The sequence below is a fragment of the Peromyscus leucopus genome, chromosome 8b, assembly GCF_004664715.2.
Source record: "Peromyscus leucopus breed LL Stock chromosome 8b, UCI_PerLeu_2.1, whole genome shotgun sequence".
In the NCBI taxonomy this organism is placed as follows: Eukaryota; Metazoa; Chordata; class Mammalia; order Rodentia; family Cricetidae; genus Peromyscus; species Peromyscus leucopus.
The window spans coordinates 28351038-28369403 of NC_051086.1; the positions used below are offsets into that span (position 1 = coordinate 28351038).

Consider the following 18366-nt stretch of genomic DNA (forward strand, 5'->3'; position numbering starts at 1 on the left):
AGCCCTCTCCAGCCACAGTCTTTGTATCGGCATACAAATATGTAAAGGGTCATGATCTGACAGAGATGTACCTACTAAAACATGGGTACTTGTCAGCTCTGTTTTAACTTTTTTTTTTTTTTTTTTTTTTGGTTTTTCGAGACAGGGTTTCTCTGTGTAGCTTTGCGCCTTTCCTGGAGCTCACTTGGTAGCCCAGGCTGGCCTCGAACTCACAGCGATCCACCTGGCTCTGCCTCCCGAGTGCTGGGATTAAAGGCGTGCGCCACCAACGCCCCGCCTTTTTTTTTTTTTTTTTTTTTAAATTCTTTTTTTTCTTAAGATTTATTTATTTATTATGTATACAATGTTCTGCCTGCATGTATGACTGCAGGCCAGAAGAGGGCAGTAGATCTCATTACAGATGGTTATGAGCCACCATGTGGTTGCTGGGAATTGAACTCAGGACCTCTGGAAGAACAGCCAGTGCTCTTAACCTCTGAGCCATCTCTCCAGCCCCTCTGTTTTAACTTTTAGTTGAAGCATCACTATTCATTGTGTGAGTTTGTGTAAGATGTGGCCCCTTGTTTCTGAATCTTACTTTCACTAATATTGTAGTTGACAAGCATTTGCCTTTTGGGAATAGCCAGACTTGGTGTGTTTATCAATACTCTTCACAGATCTCTAAATGAATTTGCTGTCCTTCCTTTTCTGATGATTTAAATTAAACTATATAGTTACTTAATGCTTTTGAGGGGAAGGGTAGGAGATCATTTTAGCTAGGAGTGGTATAGAAGCAATCAATTTCATTATTTTGAAATTGTCTCTTCAGAAACTGCTGCTTCCCTGAAGCTAATCTCAGAGCCCCACCACTCTGCCATTAATCTACCCGGTGCCTCTCTACCCAGAGCACTCGGATGCTACTTGCACTTGCTACCTGTAAGATAAACTTTGCCCTAGGAAGCATTTGTTCACATAGCTGAATAGCCAGTACAGGTTGCTAACACACGCTTGCTGGCTGCTGTTGCCTTGTGTATGCACCGTGCTCGACAGTGTCGGGAGGGCAGAAAACTGAGATTCGTAAGCACACTCCCCACTGTGTCCACCTGATCCTCCTGAATTCAGAAGCACCTCGAGGAACTTGGGGCTGAGTGAGTAAAGGGCTGGTGAGGTTCCTGGAGCTTCGGAAGGAGGTTTTGTCATTCTTTTCTGGCATTTTCACTGTCTTAGACAGTGGCTTGAGCCTTGCAGCCAGACACACCTGACTTTGAGTGCCAACACCCACTCACAAACATGGTCCTTAATTTTCCTGAACTTCATTTTCTCATTTCTATTTTTTTAAGATTTTTTTTTATTGAAAATAGATTCTTCTCTCATACAATACGTCCCAAATCCCAACCACAGTTTCCCCTCCCTCTACTCCTTCCAGCTCCCCCCACCTCCCCTCTCCCCCCAGATCCACTCCCCCTCCATTTCCTCTTCAGAAAAGAGCAGGCCTCTAAGAGATGACAGCCAAACATGACAAAACAAGGTACAATAAGACAAGGCAATAGCCCTCACATCAAGGCTGGACAAGGTAACCCAAGAGTAGGAAAAGAGTCCCAAGAGCAGGCAAAAGAGTCAGATGCACCCACGCCCACTGTTAGAAGTTCCACAGAAACACCAGCTAACAGCCATAACACACACAGAGGACCTGGTGCAGACCCTGCAGGCCCCATGCTTGCCGCTTCAGTGTCTGTGAGCCCATGTGAGCCCTGTTCTCCTGTGTCCTCCATCCCCTCTGGCTCCTATGGTCTTTCCTCCCTCTCCTCTGTGGGGTTCCCCAATCTCTAGGAGGGGGACCCTATGGAGACCTCCAATTTAGATTCTGCCCATAATGTTTGGCTGTGGTCTCTGCATCTGCTCCCACCTGCTGCCAGAGGAAGCCTCTCTGATGACGACTGAACAAGGCGATCTATGAGTTTAGCAGAATATCATTAGGAATCATTTCACTGATTTTTATTTATTTATTTTTTTAAGACCGTTGGTGTTTGGTTCTACTGCAAGTCTCTGGACTATGCAGTCTCCAGTTTCCGGCCATCTAAGCAGGATGGGTCTCAAGTGAAACCAGACATTGATGGCCACTGCCACAAGTTCTGCACCACCACTGCCTCAGCACCTCTTGCAGACAGGACAGATTGTAGGTCAAAGGTTTTGGTCCTGGATTGGTGTCCAGGTTTCTCCTTCCATAGCCTGCAGAGTACCTTCTCAGGTCAAAGAGACTAGAACGTAGGAGTGAAGGATCCTTGCAGACACCAGCTTGACCTCTCTGTGTTCAGGGGGCTGAGTGGAAGTTGTCCTCAGCAATGAGACCCTGCTGTCAGTTTTCAGAGGGTTACCTTCTGTCCTAGCATTCATCTGAGTTATTCTTTTGTTGTCATTTTGTTTTGTTTTTGAGACAGGATTTCTCTATGTAACAGCTCTGGCTGTCCTAGAACTTGCTCTGTAGACCACACTGGCCCCAAACTCACAAAGATTCACCTCCCTCTGTCTTCCTGGGATTAAAGACGTGTGCTGCCACCACTTGGCTCAGTCTGGGTTGTTTAGGGATCTCCACAGGACATCTTTGGCCAATATCTCAACTGAATGTAATCCAGCCCACCACTGGAAGCCTTGCCTGTCTACAAAAGATGGCCAGTTCAGACTCCGTATCCTCCCTTCCTAGGAGTCCTCACTAGAGTCACCCTTAGAGATTCCAGGACATTTCCATTGCACTAGGTTTTCATTTCCACCCCAAAAGCCCCCTACTCCAGCTGTAGAGTTCCCTTCACCCCACCCCTACCTCCTCCTGACCCCTCTGCTCCCGTCTTCACCCACCCTCAGTCCACACACAGAATCTATCTATTTCCCCTTCCCAGGGAGATCCATGTCCCCACCCACCCACCCATAGCCTCCTCTTTACCTAAAGTCTCTAGGTCTATGGATTGTAGCTTCATTATTTGCTTAACAGCTAATATCCACTTATAAGTGAATACATACCATGTTTGTCTTTCTGGGTCTGGGTTACCTAACCCAGGATAATCCTTGCCTGAAAATTTCATGATGTTATTTTGTTTTTTTAACTGATGAGTAATACTCCATTGTGTAAGTATACCACATTTTCTTTCCATTCTTCAGTTGAGGGACATCTCAGTTGTTTCCAGTTTCTGGCTATTATGAATAAATCTACAATGAACATTGTTGATCATGTGTCCTTGTGGTAGGATGGAGCATCCTTTGGGTATATACCCAAAAGTGGCATAGCTGGGTCCTGAGATAGATCGAGTTCCAATTTTCTGAGGAACCACCATATTTATTTCCACAGTGGCTGTACAAATTTGCACTCCCACCAGCACTGGAGGAGCGTTCCCCTCTCCAGCATGAGCTGTCACTTGTTACTGATCTTAACCATTCTAACAGGTGTAAGATGAAATCTCAAAGGAGTTTTGATTTGCATTTCCTTGATGGCTAAAAATGTTGAACATTTCTTTAAGTGTTTCTCAGTCATTTGAGATTCCTCTATTAAGAATTCTCTGTTTAGATCTGTACCCCATTTTTAACTGGATTGTTTTTTTTTAATATCTAGTTTCCTGAGTTCTTTATATATTTTGGATATTAGCCATCTATCAGATGTGGAGTTGGTAAAAGTCTTTTTCCATTCTGTAGGCCATTTCTTTGATTGACAATGTGCTTTGCCTTGCAGAAGCTTTTCAGTTTCATGAGGTCCCATTTATTAATTGTTGATCTTAGTGCTTGTGCTATTGGTGTTCTGTTCTGTAAGTGCCAGTATGTTCAAGGCTATTCCCCATTCTCTTCTGCCAGGTTCACTGTAACTGGTCTTATGTTGAGGTCTTTGATCCGTTGGACTTGAGTTTTGTGCAGAGTGATAAATGTAGATCTATTGGCATTCTTCTGCATGCAGCCGTCCAGTTTGACAAGTACCATTTGTTGAAGGTGCTGTCTTTTTTCTCGTGTGTATTTCTGGCATCTTTATCATACAAGCAGACAAGACACCCATACACTGTGTGTGTGTGTGTGTGTGTGTGTGTGTGTGTGTGTGTGTGTGTGTGTTTTAATTAAAAAACAGTGCCTCTTAGAATGAAACCATAATAAGCTGCACCAATAGTCGTCCTTTGTAGCTGGAGATATTCATGCATCCAAAGCTTGCTTTATGTGTATAAATATGGATTTTAAGTTGCTAACATGAAAACATTGTCTAGAAACTACCACTAGATGTCAGTATTGCACCAATGTCAGTGGCCCTCACTAGGCCTGCACAGTCTGAATCACACTCTCTCCCAGCTCAGCCTACAGGTGAGTTCTTGGCTGAAACTTCCAAAGTCAAGACCATTCTGGTCCATGCTGTCCTGTCTCCTAAGAGGCTCCCATGGCACTCTACACACACTGTGCACTGATGATGCTGGTTTACAAGGACCCCAGTGGCTTCACTCAGTAGGAAGCAGGTGGTAGAGCCTGTCAACCCTCCTTCTGGATGACCTTGGTCAGGTTGCTCCCCCTGCCCTTTTTTTAATCTTAAAATAATCCCTACACTAAATGAAAACACACAGAACCCCCTGAACACAACTGCCTTTGGGGACACTTCATGTCCAAATCATAACATCAGTGGCCCAGGGTGATCCAGCCTCGGAAAGCTTACCTGAATCCTGTTTGCAAAGTCTGTGCCTGGAGTTAGGGTTAGCTTTCTCCTTTCTTCTGAATTCCAAAACAATGACAACCTCTTAGGGCACATTGTCCTAATTTAAGGCTCACGTATAGTTCAGAAGTCCAGTTTTATTGTTTTCAATTTTATGTGCTATTTCTGTTGCATGTGGTATGCACATGTATATGTGTGTAGTTGTGTGCACCTGTGTACTTACGTGGGCCAGAGAAGGATAGTGAGCATCCTGCTCTGTCTGTACCTTCCGCCCTTGGGGCAGGGTCTCTCACTGAACTTGGAGGCAGGTTGGCAGTCAGCAAGCCCCAGTGATCCTCCTGTCTCTGTCTCCTATGGCTCTGGAGCTGCCGGTATACACAGGGGGGTCATGCCAGCTCCCTGTGTAATGTTTCAACACAGGCTAACTACATGTGGCCCGTGGAATCCTTGGGAAAGCCATCTACTTAGTTTAGAATATTTTCTGGGCAGTAAATGAGTATGCCGTGTGCACCAGTATGATTGGAAGTTCTTTGTCCATAAACTCGTAAATGAATTTTCATACACTTGCTTGTTGTTAGGGAGAGTAAATTTTACTGCCAGCCACCTTATCCAGAATTTCAAAATAAAGTAATAGGATCTACAGTGAGTTATTGAGTGACAAGAAGGGCACATGGATTACTGTATGATTTTTAGGACCCAGTGAGTGAGGAGAGCAAGCCCCCAACAAGTGCATGTATGTACATGGATGTATTAATGTATATCAAAAAAGTGCAGCCGGGCGGTGGTGGTGCACACCTTTAATCCCAGCACTCGGGAGGCAGAGGCAGGCAGATCTCTGTGAGTTCAAGGCCAGCCTGGACTACCAAGTGAGTCCCAGGAAAGGCGCAAAGCTACACAGAGAAACCCTGTCTCGAAAAACCAAAAAAAAAAAAAAAAAAAAAAGTGCATGTGTGTACATAGACATATTAATGTATATCAAAACAAGTGTAACAAGTGTATGTGTGTACATGGACATATTAATGTATATCAGCTTGATTTAGGTCTAAACAACTGTGAATCATCATAGAATGGTGAGTGTGACCCAGAAATGATACCAGTCCTCTATTAGATCTCCTACTTCTCTCTAATGTGTAACTAAACATACAACATCAAAATGGTACCAACAGGACCAGCAAGATGGCTCAATCCCAGAATTTGTCCTCTGACCTTCACCTCTGCCATGATACACACACACACACACACACACACACACACACACACACACACACACGAAATAAATGTAATAAGAATGGTAGTGCATTAAAGGTCTCCTGTTTTAGTATCTTATATTTAAATTAAGAAACATTTATAATTATCTTTTATCTTACATGTATGTGTGTGTGTACATGTGTGTGGAGGCCCAAAGTTGACATTAGGTGTCTTCCTCAATCTCTCTCTTCTTTATTTGTTAAGGCAGGGTCACTTGCTGAAGCTGGAGCTTTCTATTCCTTGCTAATTTAGCTAGCAACTTGCTCAGGGGATCCCATGCCTCTGCCTCCCTGGTGCTGGGTACAGGTGGCCCCACATTTGCCTAGCTGTTATGTGAGTTCTAGGGGCACATGGCAAATGCTTTCTTCACTGAGCCATCTCTTCAGCCCTTGTTCTTGTTTTTAAGATTCAGGGTCATTGTACCACACAGACCACAAAAGTCATGTATTACCAGGCATGGTGGTGCATACCTCTAATCTCAGTACTCAGGAGGCTGAAGCAAAAGGATCATGAATTTAATTAAGGCCAGGCTAAGTTAAATATCAAGTTCCTGCCTCTACAAACAAAACAAAATGTTGTATTGAGTTTGCTTGGTCAAGGTTTTTGTTTTAAATAGTGTAATTTACCTCATTGTTGACTGTATCCTCAAAGCTGACTAATGGGATGCAGATGCTACCCAGACTTGTAAAATGGAGCTGTTTTATGTGGTCCATCTGTTCACACTGTGTGCCACTCAAGACCTCTGCTCTTTTTCTCTCATTCAGCCTGGTCCCTTTGTGGTCCAGACACTCACAGTCCAAATGGCTCAGGAGACTCCCTCCATCACCTCCACTTTCCACTTGCACACTCATCACTGAATTTAAAACATAGATCACCACCTGTGCTGGCTAGTTTTGTGTCCATGTGACACAAGCTGGAGTCATTGGAAAGGAGAGAGCCTCAACTGAGAAAATGCCTCAGTAGGACTGGGCTGTAGGCAAGCCTGTAGGGCATTTTCTTAGTGGTCCATGGAGGAGGAGTATGGGTGGTGCCCATTGTGGGTGGTGCAACTCCTGGGCTGGTGGTCCTGGGTTCTATAAGAAAACAGGCTGAGCAACCTAGGAGGAATAAGACAGTAAGCAGCATCCCTCCGTGGCCTCTACATCAGCTCCTGCCTCCAGGTTCCTGCCCTGACTTCAGTGATGAACTGCGATGTGGAAGTGTAAGCCGAATAACCGCTTTCCTCCCCAAGTTGCTTTTGGTCATGGTGTTTCATTGCAGCAACAGAAACCCTAATTAGAACACCACCCTTGTGCACACTTCTCCCTCTGATTTGTTTTCTTCTTAGCACTTGTAACATTAAACATTTTACCCATGTTATTTCAAGTTCTGCAAAAGAATAAGGATTTACATCTGCACCCAACCTAGAGCAAGGCCTGCCTGTTTTCAAGTAGGTGTTCCAGAAAAGGGGAATGAGCCAGAGTGAGCGTGGGAGTCACCTGTGTCCACAACATCTGTCTTCTTTAGGGTTACTGTTGCACTCTGATAAATCCCCATTCTGGACATAGAGATTCATCTCACATGTTCTGTTACCCTAGAGAAGCCTGACTAAACAGCGCCCCCCCCCCCACAGGCATCCTCGTGTACAGAGCACACAGGATCATCGAGTCCTGCCAAGAAGCCTTCATCCTGCGTCTCTTCCGCCAGAAGAACAAGCGTGGCTTCATCAAAGCTTTCACAGACAACGCTGTTGCTTTTGACACTGGTTTTTGTCATGTGGAAAGAGTGATGAGGAACCTTTTTGTGAGGAAGCTCTACCTGTGGCCAAGGTAACAACATTATGGGACAGCTTTGTGAGCAGAAGAGTCTTAACTTAGCTACACTTTAGTGCAGTTGATAGAAGACATGCGAAACTTGCCATCCTTTCCATAAGGACCTTTTTTAAAAAAAAAACATTTGTGCATGTGTGTGCCAATTTTGTGGAGAATACTAGTTGTACAATTATTCTTTTATTTAATTGTTCCTTATTTCAGAAGTAAAACCTGTCTGTAAATGACCAGATAGGAAGTGTTCTGGTAGTGGAGGCGCAGTTAGCTCAGCCTCGCTGTTAGAAGCACAAAAGCAGAGCCAACAAGATGGCTCAAGGGGTACAGGAGCTTGCCGCCAAACCCCGAGGACCTGAGTTCCATCCTGAAGACTCACGTGGAAGGAGAGAACTGACTATGGGCTGTCCTCTGAGCTCTGTCTGAGTGCTCAGACACACCACAAGTAAATAAAAACATGAAACTTTGAAAAGAATTAGAGTAAGGGTGGCAAGATGGCTCAGTGTCAGTGCTAGCTACTAACCTTGATGACTCAAGTCCAATCCCAGGACACACATGGTTGTCCTATGATCACCACACATGCACTGTGGCACATACACACAAAATACGTGTGATCACTTTTTCTGGTTGTTTTGTTTTATAAGAACACAAAGCAGCCATAGATGGCAGGACCCAGGGGCTGGGCTATGGCCCTCACTGTAGGGAGCAGGTCCTGAGTTGAGCCAGCACTGACTCCTGATCCTGCCTTGCTTGAGTGATGCTCTCACTCAGAAAGGCCCAGTGTGTTCTTAAGCGTTGCCATTTTGCTTCCATTTGGTTTGTAGCTGTTAATCTGGAAACTCTGTCTCCTTAGGTTCCATGTAGCAGTCAACTCGTTCTTAGAACAACACAAGCCTGAAGTCGTAGAGATTCATGTGTCCATGACTCCCGCCATGCTTTCCATTCAAACAGCCATACTAGACATCTTAAATGCGTGTCTGAAGGAACTGAAATGCCACAACCCATCACTCGAAGTGGAAGATTTGTCATTAGAAAACGCTCTTGGGAAGCCATTTGACAAGGTCAGCTTCCTTTTTTTCTTCCTTCTGCAGCACAGCTGGTTAGGTTGTCATTTTAAAGAATGCAAGGCATTTTACTAGTCACCATGTCCTTTGTAGGGATTAAGCTGTAGGTGATTTAAAGTGGGGCTGCTTTACCTACGAGGAACTAGTAATTTGCAGTGGCATCTGTGTTTGCCAAGGCTGACTCTTTCGGCTACATAGTGAGTAAATGTCTTGTTGTGAGTGTATCGATGTTGTCTTGGTTCCAAAATGATGTCAGTGTCTTGGTGTCTGTAGACACAGAGTCTATACACGAATGCTTCATAATTATACATCCCTAAACTTACCATCTTTTTTAAATAGAAAGTTGGGTTTTTGGTGGAGGCTATTTTTGTTTTTGTTTTGAGACAGGGTTTCTCTGTGTAGCCCTGGCTGGCCTAGAACTCACTGTGTAGACCAGGCTGGCCTAGAACTCACAGAGATCTGCCTGCCTCTGCCTCCCGAGTACCGGGATTAAAGCATTTCATTACTGAGACCTCTGTTCTGTCTCAAAATTACATTCTGAACTGAGAAAATGCTAATTCTTCAATTCAAGGAATTTTTCTTGTTTTTTCACCATAGCTTAATATTAGATATGTAAGTATTCAGTCCTCTAGTGAATTGTAGAACTCCAAAATACTACCTTTAAAAAATTCCAGGTCACTTTTTTTAGAACATGCCACTGTCTTTTAAACTCTGAATCAGTCTTGGTGTTACCAGGAACTGTGAGTGGTGACCGTGCAGAAGGAGAGGCCTGACTGCTGTGAGATACACATAGGCAGGATGGATCCTGTGTGTCCTGTCTTCCTTTGTCTTAGAGTGTGTACATCTTAAAGCGTGGGGATGACAAATCTTCATATTCTTCTAATAGAGTAGATATGTCCTAGAAAAGCAGAATGTATTACTCAACACTGACTTCTGTCTGATGTCGCTGGCTGGTAAGAGTCAAGGGTTGTTTTGGACACTCTTGCATTAATCACATCTACATATAGACAGAGCTTGCATCACAAAAACTTGAGGTTCCATGTGTCTTTTAACAAAAGGGGTCTGCTGTTGTAGAATGTTTCCTTGTCGCATGCATCCTAGTCTGGAGCATGGATTACAAGGTCACCCAGGTGCCACTTCTGCTCGGTGTGCACTTGTCAGGTGAGAGACCCAGGAGGCTACTATTTCTGGTCATAAGAACAAGTTGATGGCTTTCTGATACACAGCAGGCCTTTTCTGTCTCTAGTGTAGAGTTGCATGCATGTTTGTGTATGTCTGTACACATGTGCATGCACAACTGTGTGTTACGTGTGTGTGTGCTGGTGCACATGTGTGGATGTTGTACATGCTCCTGAATGTGTAGAGGCCAGAGGAGGACATGGAGTGACCTCTCTATCACTTCTTTGCCTAGTTTCCTTGAGAAAAGGGTCTTTCACTGAACCTAGAGCTGAGCTGACAGCTAGAATGTCCCAGAGAGCTTTCTGTCTTTGCCCCTTATAGCTCTGGGGTTATAGGCACATGCCTGTGTTTTTATGTAGGTGCTAGGGATTTGAACTCAGGTCCTCCTGCTTGCACAGTGGACACTCTTACCCACCGAGCCTTCTGACAGTCAGTTAATAAAAATCAAGGGAGATTAACTCCATCCTGTCATAAAAATTGTAGTAATAAGATATTACGCTTTTCAAACATTATTAGGATTTGGTGACCTGAAACTTTTTAGCCTCTTTCTTGGAAAGAAATATTTAAGGAATCTTATTGTAGTAAAATATAAATAACAAAGCATTTAGCATTTTAAATGTGTTTTTACATATCCAGTGAATAACCCTTATTGAAAGTAGGGCTGTGTTAAGAAAAGCCATAATGAACATTTTTTAGCAGTAGTAAATTGTGTTCTTTTTCAGACAATCCGCCATTACTTGGACCCTTTATGGCACCAGCTTGGAGCCAAGACGAAATCCTTGGTGCAGGATCTGAAGATGCTGAGGACCTTGCTGCAGTATCTCTCTCAGTATGACTGTGTCACATTCCTGAATCTTCTGGACTCTCTGCGAGCAACAGAGAAGGTGTTTGGTCAGAATTCAGGTGTGAGATAAAAATACTAATATTATTCTAGGAGCTGGTTGGCATAAAGTGTCAAAGGGAGGAATGCTATATTCAACCATGTGTTATAAATTGCATTTCATGTTCAACTGCACAAGGATGTAAAGCTTTATTGAAAGCTAATGTTCCCGCCTACTTAACTTCTGTTCTGTATAATAAATATTCATATCCATTCCTGGCAGTTTTATTTCCAGAAAAGACTTTGTAGTACAGACAGTCTCCAACTTGGAAATAGGTTATGTTCTGGAAGTTTAGTTGTTAGGAACTTAAAATTAATTTTACTCAAAGAGACCCCAAGGGATGGGTTTTATCTGCTAGTGTCAAAGACTTAAGAGATTTATTTAGAGGTATATGCATGTGCAGTGACTGTCATGCTAACTACTCAAGACCTTTGAGTCCTAGAGTCAAATTATATGCAATTAATAATTTTTATTGCTTCTTTGGGACATTCTTAAATAACAAAATACAGAAGTGGGGATAGAGCTCCATGCTAGAGCACATATCTAGCACATGTGCTATTCCCCAGCATTGTGTACATACAAAATTAATGAACTACAAAGGTACATGAGGAAAGGATTCATTCGTTGGTGGTACTTGGTACCACGCCTTGGGTTATTCAGAGTTACCAGTGGAGTTTTCCACTACCATCCTTGGAAATGTCAACACAATTGCCTTAGAGTTATTATAAGGAAAGTTTTGATATCTCATACCCCATGAAAACCTCTTGGGGAGTCCTAAAGGAGTCCCTGGGCCACAGTTTGAAAACTACTGGTCTAGTCAAGTAGAGGCCACAGCAGTAAGAGAAACTGAGGCACAGTTGCAAGATGGCAGCCAGTGGTCTATGTGGGTTTTGTACCCATTAGAGTGTTTAAAATTACCACTAATTGAAGCCCTTTTTTTTTTTAACCATTGTATTAGGTTGGCTTTTCCTGGATGCTAGCACCTCCATGTTCGTGAATGCTCGTGCACGAGTTTATCGTGTTCCAGATACCAAACTGAACAAAAAGGCCAAAATGTCTGAAAAGGTGTCGAGTGCAGAAGGGCAAGGTCGGGTCTTAAACACTTCTCTGTTTACACTGGTGTGGAAGTAGGTGTCAGCTTAAAGCAAATTTAAAATCTTCCGTTCTGCATATAAATGCATGTAGAGTGTGGGAGGAGTGTGCAGTGAAACCAGGATGTGATCCAGAGAACCAATGCCAGAGGCCAGACGTCAGTCAAGAGTGTTCTTATTGCTACAGAAGAAACATTTCAACCATGACTATTTGGGGCATGTAAAGTCTTAATGAAGCATTTCAGCATTCTTTGCAACTTTTAAAGATTATAAATACACTAGAGAGAAGTAACTGTAGGTTTTATTCTAGTTTCTACCTAGGAAGAGTCTGAGACCTGGAATGGGATAGTTAATGCTTGTTTCTGCCTCGTCCAAAGATCTATTCAAAACAGTGTGTTCATAATCTGTTTGAATACTTGAAGAAAAAAATAGTTGTTACCTGTTTTTAGCCATGTTCAGGATTGTAGAAAGCACAGGCATATTAGAAAAAATAAATATTGGTGGCACCTATTCCTTGCCTTTCGTAGCTGCTTATGTACGGTGTCCCAAGTGGCAACAGAGCACCGGTTCTGTCGGCCATGCACACAGCCCATCCATGCATCCCGTCACCTCTGCACATCCCAGCAGACCTGTCAGCAGGCTTTTCCAGGGCAGCAGCTCCTGTGCAGCATGGTAGAGGCCCAAGGACATGTCCTTTCCCAGCGGTGCTAGTTTTCTGTTGTGGGAAAGCCTTTGGCATGGTTTTCACTAAACATCACACAGGATGCGGTTATATTCTATTTCTATACAGAAACAAAAAAGGAACTGGTCCTAGAAAGCAACCCAAAGTGGGAGGCGTTAAGTGAAGTCCTAAAAGAAATCGAAGCAGAGAATCAGGAGAGTGAAGCCCTTGGAGGCCCAGGTAAGAACCAAGGGGAGATGGCGACATTGGCTGAATCTTTGTTTTTGTTTCTGAGACAAGATCTTATTGACCCAGAGTGGCTTTGAGCTTGCTGTGCCTCTGAGGCTGGCCTTGACATTCTCATTTTCCAAGCAGGTGCCACCAGACCCCACACAGCACCCCGACATTAGCTGTCCATCAGCCGGCTCCCAAGGCTGCTCACCAAGCACAGCCTTCACTGCTTGGCTTCTCAGGATCTCTCTTCAGGATTCAGCTAATTCCCATGTATATACTCACCAGGTTTTAAATCTAGAATCTCCAAGGAATCAGCTGGTGGTTTTTCTGTTTTATATCCCCAGCCAAGTGTCTTTCCAAAGAAGCTTAAATGCCTCTATTGACTGAGCCCTAGAAAAACAATTCCAAGTTCTAAGTTTTCTACCTTCAAACAGGAACATGCTAACAGATGAGCACAGTAGACTAAGCCAGAAGTGTCAATTCAAAATAAAACTAGAGAAAGAGTAAATCTACATGTTTGGAAACTGACTGAATCCTTGAACTGCCAAGTAATAAAGGCAAGCGGGGTGACATGGAGCGCCTGGGAAAGGAGGACAAAGTGTCATGACACTATGGAGCACCACAGTGAAACCAGCTAGTTTGTGCACCAGCCTAAGTGCTTAGTGTGTCTGAAGTTGCTGAAGGGGCTGGAGAGAAGGCTCCGCAGTTACAAGCACTCACTGCTCTTGCCGAGGCTGAAGGTCCAGTCCCAGCCTCCACGTCAGGCAGCTCACAGCCACTTGTAACTCCAGCTCCAGGGATCTAGTGCCTTCTGGCCTCCAAAGCATCTGCACGTTCACACTCGAATTTGGGCACATGCACAAATAAGAAAGTAAATCCTTTTGAAAAGGCATTCCTTATACTAGTAAATCCTGGTGATAATTACCAGAGCTTACAGCACTGTGGTCTGAGACCCAAGGTTACATGTTCTCTTAGATGAAGTGCAGACTGATGAAGTGGGGGTGGGGCAAGATTCCCAGCCCAGATGATGCGATGCTGACGTCAGTGTGTGTCCCTCCCGGTTTCTTTCACATTTTCTATTTTACTTTGTTAAATTCATTTGGATGTGCCCAGCCCTCAGCCTGAAGTCAAGGCTAGCTAGGCATATGGCTCCCCAAAGCTAACACTCAAAGCATTAGGAGGGGGCCTTTGCTGCCAAACTGGACAACCTAAGTTCGTTCCCTGGAAACTACATGATGGAGGAAGAGAACAGGGTTTCTGGCCTATACACACACACACTGAATAAATAAAATGAATGTAACCAAAACTTTAAAAACCCTGAGGGGTGTTTGTGACATCTTTATAACTTGATTACACAGCTCTCAAGAGGCTCACTGGAAACCTGTCTTGTAATTGAACTTGGAATGGTCCTTCTGCCCCTGCCTCCTAAGTGCAGGGATTATAGACTTGTTACGCACTGGTTTTTATATAGTCCATTTTCATTTTACTTAGCTAACCGACTGGAAATTCCCTATTTTTGTACGTCTGTGTACATGCTTTACACATGCACAGCAACTTTATTAGTTGGAGAAGACATCAGACGTCTTGTCCTGAATAAGCCAGCCCTGCTCTCAGCTGTCTCTCACGCCTATGTCTTAGCTGCTTTGGCCAACTTAAATACAGCAGTTTCTCTGATCCTCTTAGTTAGGATAGTGATATTGATCCGCTGATTGTGTCTCCAGACTTTCTAATGCTGTTTTGTTGTTCTAAAAATCAACCTTTAGATGCAGTCTTCTCTGAGAACTATTTTTCTACTTTTAAGACTAGAAAATCACCTCCATCTTGGGGGTGAAGACAGGCCATCCTTTCTTATGATTTAAGATTTGACATTTGAATATATAATCCACTTGGAATGTATTTTGGCGTCTAGGAGCCTCTAGAAAATTAGTCCTTAGAAGCTTCGTTAAAGCCTCCGTTTTACCTTGGCTCTGCTTCCATTAGACTAAACAATTCTGGCTTCGGCGTCATTCCATGAATCAGTCCAGACGTGACAGTGTGGGATTAGAGCCCAAGCCCCCTTTTGAACAATTTGTAAACTGGGTTCTTTAACAAGGGCAGGATGCCTTCCCATAGAAGGGGACAGGGGACCCAGGGCGACCCAAAGGAGCCGAGAATGGGAGTAAACAAGCAAGCATGCGTTCTCTGATTGCAGGCCAGGTGCTGATCTGTGCGAGCGATGAGCGCACATGCTGCCAGCTGAGGGACTACCTGACCATGGGAGCAGAAGCCTTCCTGCTGCGGCTGTACAGGAAAACCTTCGAGAAGGACAGCAAAGCCGAAGAAGTGTGGGTGAATTTTAGGAAGGGGGACGGCCCAAAGAGAACTATGAAATCTGACAAGAGACCCAAAGACGCTCAAAACAAAGAGCGCGCCTCCACCAAAAAAGGGCCCCCCAAAAGGAAGAAGCGAGAGCTGACGCTGACGCAAGTGATGGGCACTGCTGAGGAGCCACCAGAGGACGGGGCTGCGGAGGAAGGCCGGTACAGACACGCCGCCGCCGCCGCCGGTAGCCCAGAAGGCTGCGGGCAAGGGATTGAGCACGAAGCTTTCGATTTAAATTTGTCATCTGATGCGGCCTATGGCATCCTGAAAGAGCCCTTGACCATCATCCATCCGCTTCTGGGGTGCAGCGACCCCTATGCCCTGACGCGGGTACTGCATGAGGTGGAGCCCAGATACGTGGTTCTGTACGATGCCGAGCTCACCTTTGTCAGGCAGTTGGAGATCTACAGGGCCAGCAGGCCAGGGAAGCCGCTGAGGCAAGTCCTGCTTGGCGGTTCTGCGGGCTTTAGGACCAGAGGTGTTTGGCCTGCGTGGTGGTTTTCTTACCTTCAGGCTCCGTGAGGTTGGTTTGACGCTGCTTTGTGATGAATGGGAGGAAGCGCTCCCTCCGTGAGGAAGTCCGGCCACCCCTGCTAAATCGCAAGCTTCCAGAACCCCTGGCGTTTTTCCTGGCCTGCTCATATTCTTTGTTTATGTCTGAGTGTGTCGCTTACAGGTTACGATATCTGTAAGGTCTGGGAAATTTATAATGTCCTGTGTAATGTCAAAGGTAATATACTAATGACTTAGCCAGATGTTATTAATATTCTAAACACTCTGTAAAGTTTTAAACATTCTTCATTTTGTGTGTGGCTGTGTGCACACCATGACAACTTGCAGGAGTTAGTTAATGCCTTCCCTCCTTTTGTGGGCGCCAGGGATCACACCCAGACAGGAGGCCCCTGCCTACCGCACCTCACCGTCTCACAGCCTACAGATGTTAGGACAGGAGGCCCTGCCTACCGTACCTCACCATCTCACAGCCTACAGATGTTAGGACAGGAGGCCCCTGCCTACCGCACCTCACCGTCTCACAGCCTACAGATGTTAGGACAGGAGGCCCCTGCCTACCACACCTCACCATCTCACAGCCTACAGATGTTAGGACAGGAGGCCCATGCCTACCGCACCTCACCATCTCACAGCCTACAGATGTTAGGACAGGAGGCCCTGCCTACCACACCTCACCATCTCACAGCCTACAGATGTTAGGACAGGAGGCCCATGCCTACCACACCTCACCATCTCACAGCCTACAGATGTTAGGACAGGAGGCCCATGCCTACCACACCTCACCATCTCACAGCCTACAGATGTTAGGACAGGAAGCTCTCACAGCCTACAGATGTTAGGACAGGAGGCCCCTGCCTACCGCACCTCACCATCTCAGCCTACAGATGTTAGGAAGTGACTCTAGATTTCATTCTTATAAAACTAAAGTCAGGAATTCCTGTACCAAGTTTTCTTGGGTTTCTAGAAATATCTCTTAAAAATCTACCAATCTTTCAGATGAGAAAATGATGCCTCCCAAAGAATACAGTGTTCTCACTCTCCAGCTAGCTAAGGGGAAATAAACATCAAAATTAATATCCTGAACTCAGTCTGAACCAGAAACAGAGCCAAGAGAAACCTTTGTAGCAGGGTGACTAAGGCAGCCTTGCAGAGCAGAGGCTGGCTCAGACGGATCCTGGGGTTGAAGGCATTGATGCTTGGCTGGCTGCTCAGCCTGCTAGCCATCAGCTCCCGGGTAGTGTTCGAGCACCAAGTTCTTGCTGTCATGAGCATTCAGCTGTTTGCTCTGTCAGTGGGAAACTGAGGCCCAGAAGTGGAAGTTGATTTGGCTTCATCCACATGGCACATTCAATGGGGCAGCTGAAATCTCCTAACTCGCCGTGCACACCCCCCCCCCAACCTTTCCCCTCTGTATGCTTCGAAGTCAGATAGTGTGGGAAGGTTTGTGCTAAAAGTAAAGCAGGCTTAAAGGGAATATCCCTAATGCAGTAAAGTAGAGGTAGCAGGAAGTGCTTAACTCAGCCTTAGCCACACATGAGAAAAAGCAAGCTCTCTGGTTTTTCAAACACTATTTTTAATGATGTATGTGTATGTGTGCACCGGTCACAAAGATGGAGGGTGCGGAATGGGGAAGGCTGGAGTTAGAAGCTGCTATAAACCACCAATGTGGGTGCTGGGAACTGAACTCGGGGCCTCTGTAAGAGCAGGAAGCACTCTCAACCAACAAGCCGTCTCTCTAGCCCCAGAGCAAAGCCCTTTAGAGACAAAATACATCCCCCCTCCAGAAAAATGAGATTCCTGATACTACCCATGTGTTTATATAAAACATTTCTGACTTCACTCTGTTGTGACATGAATAAAGGGAACTGAGAAAGTACTGTGAGGGTGAAGGTCTTAAATGTTTAATGTGTTTGCTTGTCACTAGCATTGAATTTCCCTAAGCTGGTTCTAATGATGATACTCCAACTTTTAAGCTATGGTTTGGCAGAAGTACAATGAAAAAAGAAGCCTCGAAGAGATTTGTGGGTCTCTTTTCTATGTGTTTATAGTTATGAAGAAAGACTTCTTCTGTCCTCTAGTTATATTTCAGTATTCACCTGAACTGTGCTCCTCCACGTGGTGAGAAGGAAGAGCAGCCTTGGGTAGCAGCCCTCCAGCCCTTAGCAGGTGGGGTTCGCGTACCTCCACCTGGGCCTTGCGTGCTCAGCGGGACCTCACTCTTCCTCGGGTCGTTGTTACTTGGGCGTCCAGGGCTACTGTTCTCAGACAAGTCACTGTGCAGTCCTTCCAAGGATTAAGAATTACAGTTTTGCAAGCTAAAAAAGCTCTGTCTTTACCCACAGGGTTTACTTTCTTATATATGGAGGCTCCACGGAAGAACAGCGCTACCTGACGGCTCTGCGAAAAGAAAAGGAGGCATTTGAAAAGCTCATCAGGTGAGGTGGGGGCCCACAGGAGCCCTGCTTAGCCTGGCCCTTCCCAGGGCCAGTGGGGGGCCAGTGGCTTCTCCGGCGGGAATATGAGACATCCCCCCAGGAAGAGAGGGCAGGAAAAGGGGAGGGGAGAAGACTGAGCTGGGGATGGCTGATACCTGGGGCCTGCCTCACACACACTGCCCTCCCTCTCCCTTACCCCTGCAGTTGCTTAATGCGAGTTTAGTGAGTAGACTCTAAGTTGTATCCCTT

General features: G+C 45.1%; 1 protein-coding gene across 1 annotated transcript in view; it reads left to right on the plus strand.

Annotated features, from left to right (window-relative positions):
• Positions 1-18366, plus strand: part of Ercc4 (ERCC excision repair 4, endonuclease catalytic subunit) — a 31563-nt gene that overhangs the window by 2795 nt on the left and 10402 nt on the right. The window contains exons 3-9 of the mRNA XM_028890047.2: positions 7509-7704; positions 8552-8759; positions 10664-10844; positions 11781-11909; positions 12704-12814; positions 15000-15606; positions 18025-18117. Coding sequence (XP_028745880.1) covers positions 7509-7704; positions 8552-8759; positions 10664-10844; positions 11781-11909; positions 12704-12814; positions 15000-15606; positions 18025-18117 — 1525 coding nt within the window. The remainder of the gene's footprint in view (positions 1-7508; positions 7705-8551; positions 8760-10663; positions 10845-11780; positions 11910-12703; positions 12815-14999; positions 15607-18024; positions 18118-18366) is intronic.